The sequence below is a fragment of the Lutra lutra genome, chromosome 15 (assembly GCF_902655055.1).
Source record: "Lutra lutra chromosome 15, mLutLut1.2, whole genome shotgun sequence".
Taxonomy (NCBI): domain Eukaryota; kingdom Metazoa; phylum Chordata; class Mammalia; order Carnivora; family Mustelidae; genus Lutra; species Lutra lutra.
The window spans coordinates 8,677,001-8,692,141 of record NC_062292.1 but is presented as its reverse complement, the minus strand read 5'-3'; the positions used below and the strand labels follow the sequence as shown (position 1 = coordinate 8,692,141).

The following is a 15,141-nucleotide window of genomic DNA, read 5'->3' as shown; positions in this document are numbered from 1 at the left end:
TGGCTCTATCGTCTTCAAACTGACATTAAAATAATAAGCAACTAAGATGGAATTTTTAAATTCTAACATTGATAATAAATAATAATATAAATATTCAGAAAACACTCTTCTGGTGAAGGGAGAGAAGCTGGACACAAACTGAAATATACTGCAGAAAAATCAACTGAAATACAGAGAAGCCCAATTTGCCATTCAGATTTAACACAATCAGCTACTTCTAAATAGGAAATTCTAACAGAGAACTCAAGGATTACAAATGAGACATAGGTCAGGTCAATAAAAAAACACTTCAAAATAAAAAATTAGAGAACACCTAGGTAAAACATGGAGACAACTGATTTACCAATGACAACCAGGTCAAAGTCACCAAACCCATTATAAAGTAAAGCCGCAGGAGGCAAGTATTAACACTTCCTCATAGAACACTGAGTTTGTTTCAAAAGGCAAAACAACCTATGATTAACAGTGTCCTATAGCAAAAGAGTAAATAACATTTTTAAGGCAATAGTATCTCTGACCAGTCACAAGGAGATACTAAATTTAAACACTACTTAAATGTCATCACAAGAATTTTGTGCCGTACAGTTATGGACATCACTGACTCCACTGTTCTTCAAAATGTGGCACGTGGATTAAAAAAAATGTGGTGCAGTCATACTAGAATCTTTTAGGCAACTTGTTAAAAATTCATGTTTTTAACTCAAGAACTCAACCCAAGAACTCAACCTCAATGAATCAGACTCTCAGGGGAGGAGAGCTCAGGAATTGTATGGCCAGCAAGTATCCCAAGTGATTGTTACTCATATTAAAGATTAAGAACAGGGGCACCTGGGTGGCTCAGTGGGTTAAGCCCCTGCCTTCGGCTCAGGTCATAATCCCAAAGTCCTGGGATCAAGTCCCATATCGGGCTCTCTGCTCATCGGGGAGGGAGCCTGCTTCCCCCACTCTCTCTCTGCCTGCCTCTCTACCTACTTGTGATTTCTTTCTGTTTGTCAAATAAATAAATAAAATATATAAAAAAAAAAAAGATTAAGAACAGCTAGGGCACCTGGGTGGCTCAGTGGGTTAAAGCCTCTGCCTTGGGCTCAGGTCATGGTCTCAGGGTCCTGGGATCGAGCCCCGAATCGGGGTCTCTGCTCAGCAGGGAGCCTGCTTCCTCCTCTCTCTCTCTGCCTGCCTCTCTGCCTACTTGAGCTCTCTATCAAGTAAATAAATAAAATCTTTTTTAAAAAAAGATTAAGAACAGCTAATATAGGTGAATCTTCTCAAACTGCCAATAATCAGAGGACACAAGAGGTAAAGTCACATTTGAAAGCCGCATAACATTACTCGTGAAACACCCAGCTTGTCAGGGATGACGGGAAACGAACATGCTGATCCCGGGACCTGGGCCCACACTCTCTCTGCTACCCCATGGTGCCAATTAGACTTATTAGGATGCAGAGGGCAAGGAAAATTTCGAGACCTACAACAGAAATCTAAGCTACAGTTACAAAGTTTCTGGATTTAACCAAGTCCTTCCTTACATGATCTGCTTCCTGCTTTGGACTTGCTCTTTCCGTATGGGCAAAACGTGCGCAGCAGGTGCGTTCGGAGAGGAAATCAGCACAGATACTCAGTGTCCCTGCGTCCCTCCGTCTGAGGGGTCACTCCACCATGTGAATTTAACTTCCGAGGCCCCAAGTGAGTCACAGCACAGTACATTTGCCAAACGTCAAGTCAAGAATTTCAGCAGTTTGGAAGGCTGGGGGAGAGGGTAGGACGGAACATTCAAACTAAAATATAATTTATGGTTTGAAAAAAAGTGCTCACAGATGCATCCAGAAGTGTTTGTTCCCTCATTGCTTCCTGTTGTCTCTGAGATTTCAGCTCTTGTTGGAGCCTTTCATTTTCAAGCACAACTACTTGAACCCTATTTTTCATTCCAGAGAGTTCCTCCTGTAAAAGCGGAAACAAACATACCAACTACATTAAGCATTTTGAAGCAGTTTAATCGCTGATTACTACGTGATCCAACATGATACAAAGCATGGGAAACACGCTCTCCATCCACTTTCTGAAATATTGTAATTACAGTTAGACAAATAAAGCAACTCAAACATGAGCTAACAAACAAAAAGAAGACTGGGGAATATAGTAAAAAGTCTGCTAATGGCCATATCACAGACATGTGTGGTTATGACAGTTTTTTTGGTAGGCTACTGGAAAGACTTAGTTAAAAGGGTTATCTAAAAGACTTTTAAGAATAAGGTAGACTTGGGGCACCTGGGTGGCTCAGTGGGTTAAGCCTCTGCCTTCGGCTCAGGTCATTGTCCCAGGGACCTGGGATCATGACCAGAGCCGAAGGCAGAGGACCAACCCACTGAGCCACCCAGGCACCCCGAATAACATAGACTTTTAAACAATAAAGTGAGATATATTATTATTCCTGCTCAAATGCCAACAACTTGAGGAACCTACCAGAGGGTTAAAGGGACAACAGAGGACTCTGAGACAGGCATGGAAACAGAGTATTTATCCACAACTGGTAGCCAGATGGAAGGAAATTATGACTGAGACAGTTGGTGGAGAGTTCTAAAAGAGTGCTTTCCTGGCTTTGCAAGCATCAGATAAGGGATTATAATACATAACAATTAGAATAGCTATTGATCGGCATCTCACTCTCTGAAAAAAGGTAAAAAAAAAAAAATCAATACATTGATGGCACAATACTTCATTACCAGTGTAAAGAAAAACGATTAAGCAATATATGCAAGTTCCATTTCAATCATTTTATCCAGAAAAAAGCCAAAACTCAAGTCTATAATTGAAAGCTTTATTTAAAAAAAATATATATCGCAGGCTTCCAATTTTGGGAGTGGAATCTAATGAGCTTGGAAGACATCATTCGCAAGAGAAAAGCTGAACACACCAAAAAATAAACCACCCTTCTTTTTTGTTTTTTTTTTTTTAAAAGATTGTATGTATGTATGTATGTATTTATTTATTTATTTGTCAGAGAGAGAGAGAGTAGCACAAGCAGGCAGAGTGGCAGGCAGAGGCAGAGAGAGAAGCAGGCTCCCCACTGAGCAAGGAGTCCCACGTAGGGCTCGATCCCAGGACCCAGGAATCATGACCTCAGCCGAAGGCAGTGGCTTAACCGACTAAGCCGCCCAGGTGTCCCACAACCACTCTTCTTAAATCCGTAAGAGAACTGAGGTCACAGGGAAAAGTGCCATCCCCCAAACTGGAGAGACAGGCAGGTGTTCCTGAGAATCACAGCCTACCCGAGCAGCCAGGGGAACTAGTGCTGGCAAGGAAAAGGTAAAATGTAATTGGAAGCTCAGGGTTGACAAGTTTGAGGGTTAAATACTCCAGAAGGACCATCTTAAGGGGATTCCTACACTTCTGTGAGTTTTATCTCTAGGGATACTACCAGGTTCTTACAGCAAAGACTAGAGAAAAAACCCTTCAAGCTTCCTCTTGGGCATTTCCTCTTTGGGCATTTAAAAATGCCCAAAGCCTTTCTGTTCTTAAAAAGGCCTGCCTCAAGAGAAAATATTTTACCAGAGCCTAAATAGCTGGGGTTTTTCACGACGTAGCTGCTCTGCCTTCAGGAAGGGAAGGGAAGGGAATACCCAATTCCAGCTCCGTGCAACCTTCCCACCTCACTTTCCGTGACTGGGTGACTGAGAAGCAATTGTGAAGGTCAAAGTTAACCGGCACAGGCTCCCTAAAAGACTGAGACCTAGTCATAGGACTATAAAATGCTTCCCCTACTCCCACACTCACCACCGGGGAGACATAAAGCAGGCACTAAAGGAAATTTGGCCTCTGACAACTGCAGTAACACCAAACAGTAAACAGAGCCTAAGTCCTACCACAATAAACATAGTATCATACACTAAACAGTTTCTTTTACCCACCACCTCGTGGCCAGCATTCAGCAAAAAATTAGAAAGCACACTAAAAGACTTAAAGCACAGTTTAAAGAGACAAAGCAAGCACAGAACCAGACTTGAATATGGCAGCAATGCTAGAATTATCAGATTGGGAGTTTAAAGTAATTATAATATGTTAAAACATCTAATGAAAAAGTGGACCGCATGCAAGGACCGACAGGAAATATAAGCAGAAATGGAAACTTTAAGAAAGATTCAAAGTGCTGGAAATGAAAAGCACCATAATAAAAATGATGAATGCCTTTGATGGGCTCATGAATAGACGGACACAACCAAGAAAAGAATCAGGGACTTAAAGAACTGCCAATAGAAATTTCCCAAACTAAAATGCAAGGAGAAAAAAGAATGAAAAAGAACAGAATATCTAAGAAATGTGGGACAATTATAAAAGGTGACAAAAAGAGAAAGGACAAGAAGGAATATTTGAAGCAATAAGGACTGAGAATTTTCCAAAATCATAACCACCAAACCACAGACCCAGGAAGCCCAGAGAACACCAAGCACTATAAAATAAACAAAAAAAATCTATACCTAGATCATAGTCAAACTGCAGAAAATCAAAGACAAACAGAAATCAGGGTTTTCTCTAGAAACCCTGCACAAAACAAGACAATGGAATGAAATATTTAAAGTATTTTAAGTAAAGTAGTCAAACTGCAGAAAATCAAAGACAATCAGAAATCAGGGTTTTCTTTAGAAACCCTGCACAAAACAAGACAATGGAATGAAATATTTAAAGTATCAAGAGGAAAAAACTCACCAACCTAGAATTCTGTATTAAGACAAATTAACCTTCAAAGGTAAGGGGAAAATAAAGACTTTCTCAGATTAACAAAAATTGAGGAAATCAGTGAGATCTGCCTTGCAAGAAATGTTACATGTTCTTCAGAAAGGAGGAAAATGATACAGGTTATAAATAAGCACAGATGTACACAAAAAAGTAAGAGCATTAGAAAAGGAATATATGGGGATAAAACAAAATACTTTGTTTTTTTAAATCTTAACTGATCTAACATATATGTTCAGCATCACAGTAGCAGCACTATACGTAGTGAGTACAGCTTATGAATAATTGAAATGAATGACAGAAACATTATAGAGAATAGGAGGGAGGGACTGGAAACTCTCTTACAAGGAACTCTCCCTACCCATGTGGTTGTACAGAGCTATTTGAAAGCAGACTTAGATTATTGATCAAGGTAATTGCAAACTCAAGGACAATCACTTACAAAAGTAAAAAAAAAAAAAAAAAAAAATGTTCACCTGCTATGCTCAGACAGGAGAAAAGTTCCAGTCACATAACAGGATCGCTTAGAGCCAGAGATGGCAGAAAAAGAGTAGAAGACTGAAGAAAGAGACAGAGAGAAAGACAGACACGAGTATATGTCATCTATAAGAAGCCCACTGTAAATATAAAGACACAGATAAATGAAAGGTAAATGGATAGAGGCGTACCATGCTAACATAAATCAAAAGAAAGCTGGTGTAGCTATATTAATTTCAGACAAAGCAGACTTCATACCAAAGGAAAATATAAGGGGTAAAAAGAAGCATCACATAATAATAAAGGGGTCAATTCTCCTGGCACACAATGATCCTTAATGTGTAAGTGCCTAACGACAGAATATCAAAATACATGATACAAAAACAGATAGAGCTGTACAAAGAAATAGATGAATCCACTATTTCAGTTGGAGATTTCAAAACCCCTCTGTCAGTAGACAGATCCAACAGATCTAACAGATTGGCAAAACATTGGTAGGTACACAGTTGGACTGAACAGCACCAGCCATCAACTGGCATTTACAGAAGATTTTATCCAACAAGAGAATACACATTCTTCTTAAGCTAAAACATGACATTCGCCAAGACATACCACATCCTGGGTCTAAAAACACATCTTAACAAACAAAAAGAATAGAAATCATAAAAAGTATGTTCTCAGAACACAGTAGAATTAAACCAGAGATCAGTAACAGAAAGATGGCTGGAACATTCCCAATATACTTGGTGATTAAACAACATTTCTATATACATACAGGTCAAGGATAAAGTCTCAAGAAAATTTTTAAAAATACTTTGAACTAAATAAAAATGAAAAATACAACTTATCAAGATTTGTAAAATACAACAAAATCAGTGAAAAACACTAGAAAAGAAGAAAGATTCCAAATCAACGATCCAAGCTTCTGTCTGAGGAAAATTTTAAAAAAAGGGGGGAGAGGAGTAAATTAAATTCAAAGTAATTAGAAGATACAAGAAAAATTAGAGATCAAAGAAATTAAAAATAGAAAAATCAATACAGGGGCACCTGGGTGGCTCAGTGGATTAAAGCCTCTGCCTTTGGCTCAGGTCATGATCCTAGGGTCCTGGGATCAAACCCAGCATTGGCTCTCTGCTCAGCAGGGAGCCTGCTTCCCCCCACCCCGCCACCCCCACTCTCTGCCCACCTCTCTGCCTGCCTGTGATCTCTGTCAAATAAATAAAATCTTTAAAAAAGAAAAAAGAAAAAGAAAATCAATAGAGGAAAGCAACAGAACCAAAAGCTGGGTCTTTGAAATGATCAATAAAACTTGTAAGACTCTAGACTCTAGCCTGGCTAACTGAGAAAAAAAGGGAGTAGACACAAATTACTAACATCAGAAATGAAAGCAGGGTCATCATGACAGATCCCAAGGACATTAAAAGGATAACAAAGGAATACCATGAATAATTCTATGCCCATAAATTTTATAATTTAGATAAAACAGACCAATTCCTTGAAAGACACAATCTTTAAAAACTCACAGAAGGAGAAATAGTATGAACAAGGCTTATATCTATAAAAGCAATTGAATCAATTATTAATAACCTTTAAACAGAAAGCACCTGATCTGCCATTAGTTCACATGTAAATTATACCAAAAATTTAAGTAATAGATTATACCAGTTTTTTACATCTTCCATAAAATATCTGAGGGAATACTTCCTAATTCATTTTCGGGTACCCTAATACCCAAACCAGGTGAAGACACTACAGGAATGGAAAACTAGAGACCAATAATATATCTCATGAAGATAAATACAAAAATCCTCATCAAAATATCAGCAATTCAAATGCAATGATGTATAAAATTATTATACAATAGGCAAAATGGAATTTATTCTAGGTATACAAGCTTGGTCCAATATTTGAAAAGGAACTAGTGTGATCCATCATATCAACAAGCTAGAAAAATCATTTACGATCATACCAATAGACAGAAGAAGCAAGTGACAAATTTCAGTAGCCATTCAAGATAAAAATTCTCAGCAGACAGGAAATAGAAGAAAACATCCTCAAATTTATAAACAGCATCTATAAATAACAAACAGTTGAGGTCATACTCAATGGTGAGATAGTTTCCCATTAAGAACAAGAACAAGGAGGGGCACCAGGGTGGCTCAGTGGGTTAAGCTTCTGCCTTCAGCTCAGGTCATGATCTCAGGGTCCTGGGATCGAGCCCCACATCAGGCTCTCTGCTCAGCAGGGAGCCTGCTTCCCCCTCTCTCTCTGCATCTCTGCCTACTTGTGATCTCCCTCTCTGTCAAATAAATAAAATCTTTATTAAAAAAAAAAAAGAACAAGGCAAGCATGTCCCTTCTCATCACTCCTATTCATCATACTAAAAATCCTAGCTAATGCAACAAGATATGAAAAAGAAATAAAAACCATATATACTGGAAAGGAAGAAATAATCTTTTAAAAAGACATCTGGTTTTGTTTAAAGTTGACATGACTTTCTATAAAGAAGATCTCAGAGAATCAAAAACCAGCTAGAATAAGTCATTCTGGTCAAGGTTGCAGAATACAAGATTAATATATAGAAGTTGATTATTTTCTTATATATTAGCAATAAATAATTGGAATTTGAACTAAGAACACATTACCAGTTACATTAACACTAAAAAAATGAAATACTGAGGCATAAATCTCATAAAATGTGTACTAGATCTATATGAGAAAAGCTGCAAAACTCTGAAAAATAAAGGAATGCCTAGAAAAATGGATAGACAGTCCATGTACATGCATAGAAAGACTCAGTTTTGTCGACATGCCAATTCCTAACCTGCTCTATAGATTCAACAAAATCCCAACCAAAATCCCAGTATGTTATTTTGTGGAAATTGACCAATTTTAATTCATATAAAAGGGCAAAAGACCCAGATAGCTAATACCATAGTGAGGAGAAGAATATCAGAAGATTGACCCTACCCAACTTCAAGACTTACTATAAATCAAGACAGCATGTTATGCAAAAGAACAGACAAACAGATCAGTGGCACAGAAAAGTGAGCCCTGAAGTAGAGTCAAACAAATACAGCCAACTGATCTTTATAAAGAAGCAAAGGCAATCCAATGGAAACAATCTTTCCAACAAATGACGCTGCAACAACTGGATATCCACATGCAGGAAAAAAAAAAAGAAGAGAAAGGGAAAAAAAATCTAAACAATGATCTTACACCTTACTCAAAAATTAACTCATAATGGAGCACAGATCTAAATGTAAAACACAAAGTTATGGAAGAATGGGGAAAATACTGATCACCTTGGGTTCAGCAATGATTTTTAGATAGAATACCAAAAGCAAAATATATGAAAGAAAAAATTGGTAAGTTGGACGTTACTGAAATCAAAACCTTCTGCTCTATAAAAGGCACTGTTAAGAGAATCAAAGGCTAGTCACACACTAGGAGGAAAAAATTGCAAAAGACATAGCTGATAAATGACTGGTATCCAAAATATATAAGGAACTCTAAGAACTCAATAATAAGAAAATAAACAACTCAATTTAAAAAAAGAAAGTATATAAATGGAAAATAAGTACAGGAAAATAATGTCCAATATTATACGTCATCAGGGAATTTACATTAAAACACACCTTTAGTACGTTACTAACGACACCAAATGCTGGCAAGGATGGGGAGCGCCAAGAACTCTCATTCACCGCTGGTGAAAAAGCAAAATGGTACTTTGGAAGACAGTCTGATAGCTTCTTACAAAACTAAAAATCCTGTTATCATGTGACCCAGCAACTGAGTTTCTTGGTATTTACTCAAATGAGTTAAAAACTTACATCCACAAAAACCTGCACATGAATATTTATAGCAGTGTTGTTCCTAGTTGCCAAAACTTGGAAGCAAGCAAGATGTCCTTCAAAGGATGAATGGATAAACAAACTATGTTATATCCATACAATAGAATTTTATCCAGTGATTAAAAAAAGGCTATTGGGCCATAAAAATGCATGAAGGAAACTTCAATGCCTATTACGAAGTCATGTGATTCCAACTACACGACAATCTGAAAAAGCAAAACTGTGGAGACAGTAAAGAGCTCAGTGGTTGCCGGGATTTGGAGAGATGGAGAGATCTCTCCAAGAGATGGAAGGAGAGAAGAGGAAATGGAACACAGATTGATCTTTACGGCAGTGGAACTATTCTCTTTGCCACCGTAATGATGGATACACATCACACATTTTTCAAAAGCTACAGAATGTACAAAGAGTGAGCACTAATGTAAATGTAGAATTTAGCAAATAATAATGTAATAATATTGGCTCATCAACTGAAATGAACATGCCACATGGATACACGCAGTTAATAAGAGCATGAACTGCTGAGGAGGTGTGAAGGGGAAGTACGTGGGACTCAAGGTGCTTTCCACTCAATGTTTCTGTAAACCTAAAACTGATCTAAAAAATAAAGTCTATTGATTTAAAAAAACTAATAAGATATCTCTACCAAACATTTAAAGAAGAGTTAATACCTATGAACTATTCTCAAAAAATAGAAAAGGAAGGAAAACTTCCAAATTCACCCTATACAGCCAGCATTACCCTGATGCCAAAACCAGATAAAGACACCATCAGAAAAGAGAACTATAGGCCAATATCCTTGATAAACACAGATGCAAAAATTCTCAATAATATACTTCCAAACTGAATCCAACAATACATTAAAAAAATCATTCACCACAATAAAGTGGGATTTATTCCAGGTTTGCAAGGGTGGTTCAAATTTGCAAATCAGTCAACATGATACACCACATTAATACAAGAAAGGGTAAGAACCATATGATCATTTCAATAGATGTGGAAAAAGCATTTGATAAAGTACAAACATACATTCATGACAAAAACACTCAACAAAGTAGGTTATGACTCAACATAATAAAGGTCATATATCAAAAACCCACAGCTAATATCGTCAATGGGGAAAGACTAAGACCGTTTCCTCTATGGTCCAGAACAAGACAGGAATGTCCAATTTTGCCACTTCTGCAACACACTACTAGAAGTCCTAGCCACAGCAATCAAACAATAAAAAGAAATAAAGAACATCCCAACTGGCAAGGAAGAAGTAAAATTTTCACTATTTGCAGATGACATGATACTCCATATGGAAAACCTGACCAAAAAACTGCTAGAACTCATACACGAATTCAGTAAGGTCACAGGATACAAAATCAACATACAGAAATCTGTTACATTTCTATACACCAATAATGAAAGCAGCAGAAAGAGAAATTAATGAATCTATCCCATTTACAACTGCACCAAAAACAGTAAGATACCAGGACTAAACCTAATGAAAGAGGTGAAAAACCTGTACTCTGAAAACTATAAAATACTGATGAAAGAAATTGAAGGTGATACAAAGAAATGGAAAGACATTTCACGTCCACGGATTAGAAGAATATTGTCAAAATGTCTATGCTATCCAAAGCAATCTACACATTTAATGCAATCCCTATCAAAATACCAACAGCACTTTTCACAGAGCTAGAACAAATGATTCTATAATTTGTATGGAACCATAAAAGACCCCAAATAGCCAAAACATCCTTGAAAAAGAAAAGCAAGCCAGAGGCATTAAAATTCCAGACTTTAAGTTATATTACAAAGCCGTAGTGCTCAAAATGATACTAGCACAAAAATAGACACATAGATCACTAAAACAGAACAGAAAACCCAGAATTGAATCCACAAGTAAATGGTCAATTAATCTTAAAGCAGGAAAGAAGATACAGTGGGAAAAAGGCAGTATCCTCAGCAAATGGTGTTGGGAAAACTGGAGACATGCAAAAGAATGGAACTGGACCACTTTCTTACACCAAACACAAAAATAAGTTAAAAAGGGATTAACTAAATGTGAGGCCTGAAACCATAAAATTCCTAGAGGAGAACACAGGCAGTAACCTCTTTCACATCAGCTGTAGCAAATTCTATCTAATATGTTTTTTGAGGCAAGAGAAACGAAAGCAAAAATAAATGCTGGGATGACATCAAAATAAAAAGCTTCTGCACAGTGAGAGAAACAATAGAACTAATATGGAATGGGAAAAGATATTTGCAAATGACATATCTGATAAAGGGTTAGTATCCAAAATATATAAAGAACTTAAAAAACTCCTATACTCAAAAAAACAATAATCCAGGGGTACCTGGGTGGCTCAGTCTGTTAAGCATCTGCCTTTGGCTCAGGTCATGATCCCAGGGCCCTGGGATCGAGCCCTGGATTGGGCCCCTGGCTCAGGTCTCCTCTTCCCTCCCCCTCCCCTGAATTCATGCTCTTTCTCTCTCAAATAAATAAAATCTTTAAGAAAAACAACAACAACAACAACAAATATTCTAATTAAAAATGGGCAGAACACACAATTAGGCATTTTTCTAAAGAACACATACAGATGGCCAACAGACACATGAAAAGATGTTCAACATCACTGATCATCAGGGAAATACACATCAAATCTACAATGCAAAACTATAATGAGCTATCGCCTCATACTGCCAGAATGGCTAAAATCAGTAACCCAAAATATAACAGGTTTTGACAAGGATGTGCAGAAAAGGGAATTTGCACTGTTGTTGGGAATGCTAACTGGTGCAGCCACTCTAGAAAACAGAATGGAGCTTCCTCAAAAAGTTAAAAATAAAATTACCCTACCATCCAGCAATTGCACTAGTAAGTATTTGCCCAGAGAATACAAAAATACTAATTCAAAGGGATATATGCACTCCAATGTTTATAGCAACATTATCTATAATAGCCAAATTATGGAAAGAGCCCAGATGTCCATCAACTGATGAATGGGTAAAGAAGTGGTATGGGGGCACCTGGGTGGCTCAGTGGGTTAAGCTTCTGCCTTCAGCTCAGGTCATGATCTCAGGGTCCTGGGATCAAGCCCTGCATCGGGCTCTCTGCTCAGCGGAGAGCCTGCTTCCCCCTCTGCCTCTGCCTACCTCTCTGCCTACCTGTGATCTCTCTCTGTCAAATAAATAAAAATAAAAATCTCTAAAAAAAAAAAAAAGAAGAAATGGTATATATATATACATACACACACACACACACACACATATATATATACATACATACAATGGAATATTACTCAACCATAAAAGAGAATGAAATCTTGTCATTTGCAAAGACAGACAGATGGCGCTACACAGTAGTGCGCTAAGGGAAATAAGTCAGGCAGAGAAAGACAAGTACTGTGTGAGTTCATGCATACGTAGAATTTAAGAAACAAAACGAATGAGCAAAGGGGAAAAAAGAGAGAGAGAGGGAAACCAAGAAACAGACTCTTAACTCTAGAGAACAAACTGATGGTCACCAGAAGGGAGGTGGGTGGGAGGATGGGTGAAAAAGGTGATGGGGATTACAGAGGGCACCTGTTCTGATGAGCACTGGGTGTTGTATGGAAGTGTTGAGTCACTATATTGTACACCTGAAACTAACACACTGTATTTTAATGAAATGGAATTAAAATAAAAACTTAGGGGTGCCTGGCTGGGTCAGTTGGTACAGCATGTGACTCTTGATCTCCAAGTTGTGAGTTTAAACCCCACATGTGGCATGGAGTTTACATAAAATTAAATTAAATTAAATTAAATTAAATTAAATGAGGGATGCCTCAGTGGCTCAGGAGGTTAAATGTCTGCCTTCGGCTCAGGTCATGATCTCAGGGTCCTGGGATCGAGCCCCGCATCAGGCTCTCTGCTCAGCAGGGAGCCTGCTTCCTCCCCTCTCTCTCTCTGCCTGCCTCTCTGCCTACTTGTGATCTGTCAAATAAATAGACAAAATCTTAAAAAAAATTAATAATCTATTTCTAAGCCCTTAAATGTTACTTTCATTCCATTATTCTCTTGTTAAAATGTATCAAATATATACTCTACCTTTCAAGGTTCTTATAATCTTTCATTTTCCTAGTTCAGCATCATTTTCATAATTTCTTTTTTTTTTTAAAGATTTTATTTATTCATTGGACAGAGATCACAAGTAAGCAGAGAAGCAGGCAGAGAGAGAGAGGAGGAAGCAGACTCTCTGCTGAGCAGAGAGCCCAATGCGGGGCTCGATCCCAGGACCCTGGGATCATGACCTGAGCCGAAGGCAGAGGCTTTAACCCACTGAGCCACCCAGGCACCCCCATAATTTCTTTTTTTAAAAGATTTTATTTATTTGACAGAGAGAGGAGAGAGACAGAGAGAGCATAAGCAGGGGGAGCAGCAGAAAGAGAGGGAGAACCAGGCTCCCCACTGAGCAAGGAGCTTGATACAGAACTTAATCCCAGGACCCTGGGATCATGAGCTGAGCAGAAGCTTAACCACTGAGCCACCCAGCAGCCCTTAATAATTTCTAACAGACATCCTCTACTGCAGGAATTTAGAATAGATGCCTTGTGGCTCCCATAGATAAAATGTATTCATCCTGAATATGTCCTTTCATTGTGGCTGTTTTCTCTATGAACTCCTTCATCCTCCGGCTGATCTAAACAATCCCACTCCTTTAAGATTTTCCTCTCCCAGAAAAACATGACCCTAAACTCCAACTTTTAGTACCTTTCTATTCTTACTATAATTTTGATTAATACTACAGAACGGAGACTACCTTATACTCTACAGTGTTGCTGTGGTGCTCATAGGTATTAGTACTCTCTTCCCAACTAGATGGTAAGTTTATTTTTAAAGATTTTACTTATTTATTTGTCAGAGAGAGAGAGAGAGAGAGCACAAGCAGGGGGATTGGCAAGCAAAGGGAGAAGCAGGGTCCCTGCTCAGTGAGGAGCCCGATGTGGGACTCAATCCCAGCACCCCATGATTATCACCTGAGCTGAAGGCAGTCACTTAACCAACTGAGCCACCCAGGCGTCCCATGACTAGATAGATGGTTAAGTTTATTACAATCTATATTGTGGTAGAATCTGCTACCCCAAAATATGCCACTTAGGAATAAGAATTATTTTGAGCTAAAAGCACTTAAAAAACAGCAGATACCAAAAGAGTGACCTTCCGTTTCTTCCTGGAAGCAAGAGATAAAAATCCCATGTGAAAGCTGTCCTCTGCATAGGAGGAAGAAAGAAAACATTCTTATCACCAGAGATAGGGAGTGGAGGCTGAGAGGAATCTCTACAAAAAGACCTCACTAAAATAACTCATCCCTCCTTTAGCCTCTCCATATATCTTAGTTGTGTTTCCACACTGCCTCTCTTTGCTCAACACAGTATAAGAGCATTTCGGTCTTGCCATTTCCTTATGAGAGTTCCCATGTCATGTAGAACTTGTATTAAAACAATCCCATTTACAATGCACCAAAAGGAATAAAATACCTAGCAATAAACCTAACCATGGATGTGGAAGGCCTATAGTGTGAAAACTACAGAACACTGATGAAAGAAACTGAAAGAGATACAAACAAATGGTAAGCTATCTCTCGCCTATGGATTGGGAGAATAAATATGAAAATGTCCACACTACCCAAGGCAATCTGCAGATTCCATGCACTTTCTACTCAAGTACTAACAGCATTTTCCACAGAACTAGAATAAATAAACCTAATGTTTGTATGGAACCACAACAGATCCTAAATAGTCAAAGAAATCTTAAGAAAGAAGAAAAAGGTGGAGGTATCACGATCCCAGATTTTAAGATGTACTACATAGCTATAGTAATCAAAACAGTACGGTACTGGCCCCCAAACAGACACGGATCCGTGGAACAGAATAGAGAGCGCAGAGTAAACCCAACTCTAAGTCAGTTACTCTATGACAAAGGAGGCAAGAATATCCAATAGGGAAAAGACAGGCTTTTCAATAAAAAAATAGTTTGGGGAAAACTGGACAGCAACATGTGAAAGAATGAAACTGGACCGCTTTCTCACACCGTACACAAAAATATACAC

The 15,141-nt window shown here is 38.1% G+C and overlaps 1 protein-coding gene across 10 annotated transcripts in view; it reads right to left on the bottom strand.

The window, feature by feature from the left end:
* SDCCAG8 (SHH signaling and ciliogenesis regulator SDCCAG8) overlaps positions 1–15,141 on the bottom strand; it is a 230,521-nt gene that overhangs the window by 194,652 nt on the left and 20,728 nt on the right. For all 10 annotated transcript variants that reach the window (XR_007123194.1, XM_047705794.1, XM_047705795.1 and 7 more), the window contains exon 5: positions 1,813–1,938. Coding sequence is in view for 9 of the 10 variants with exons in the window: in XM_047705794.1 (XP_047561750.1) it covers positions 1,813–1,938 (126 nt within the window). In the remaining variant the exon portion in view is untranslated. The remainder of the gene's footprint in view (positions 1–1,812; positions 1,939–15,141) is intronic.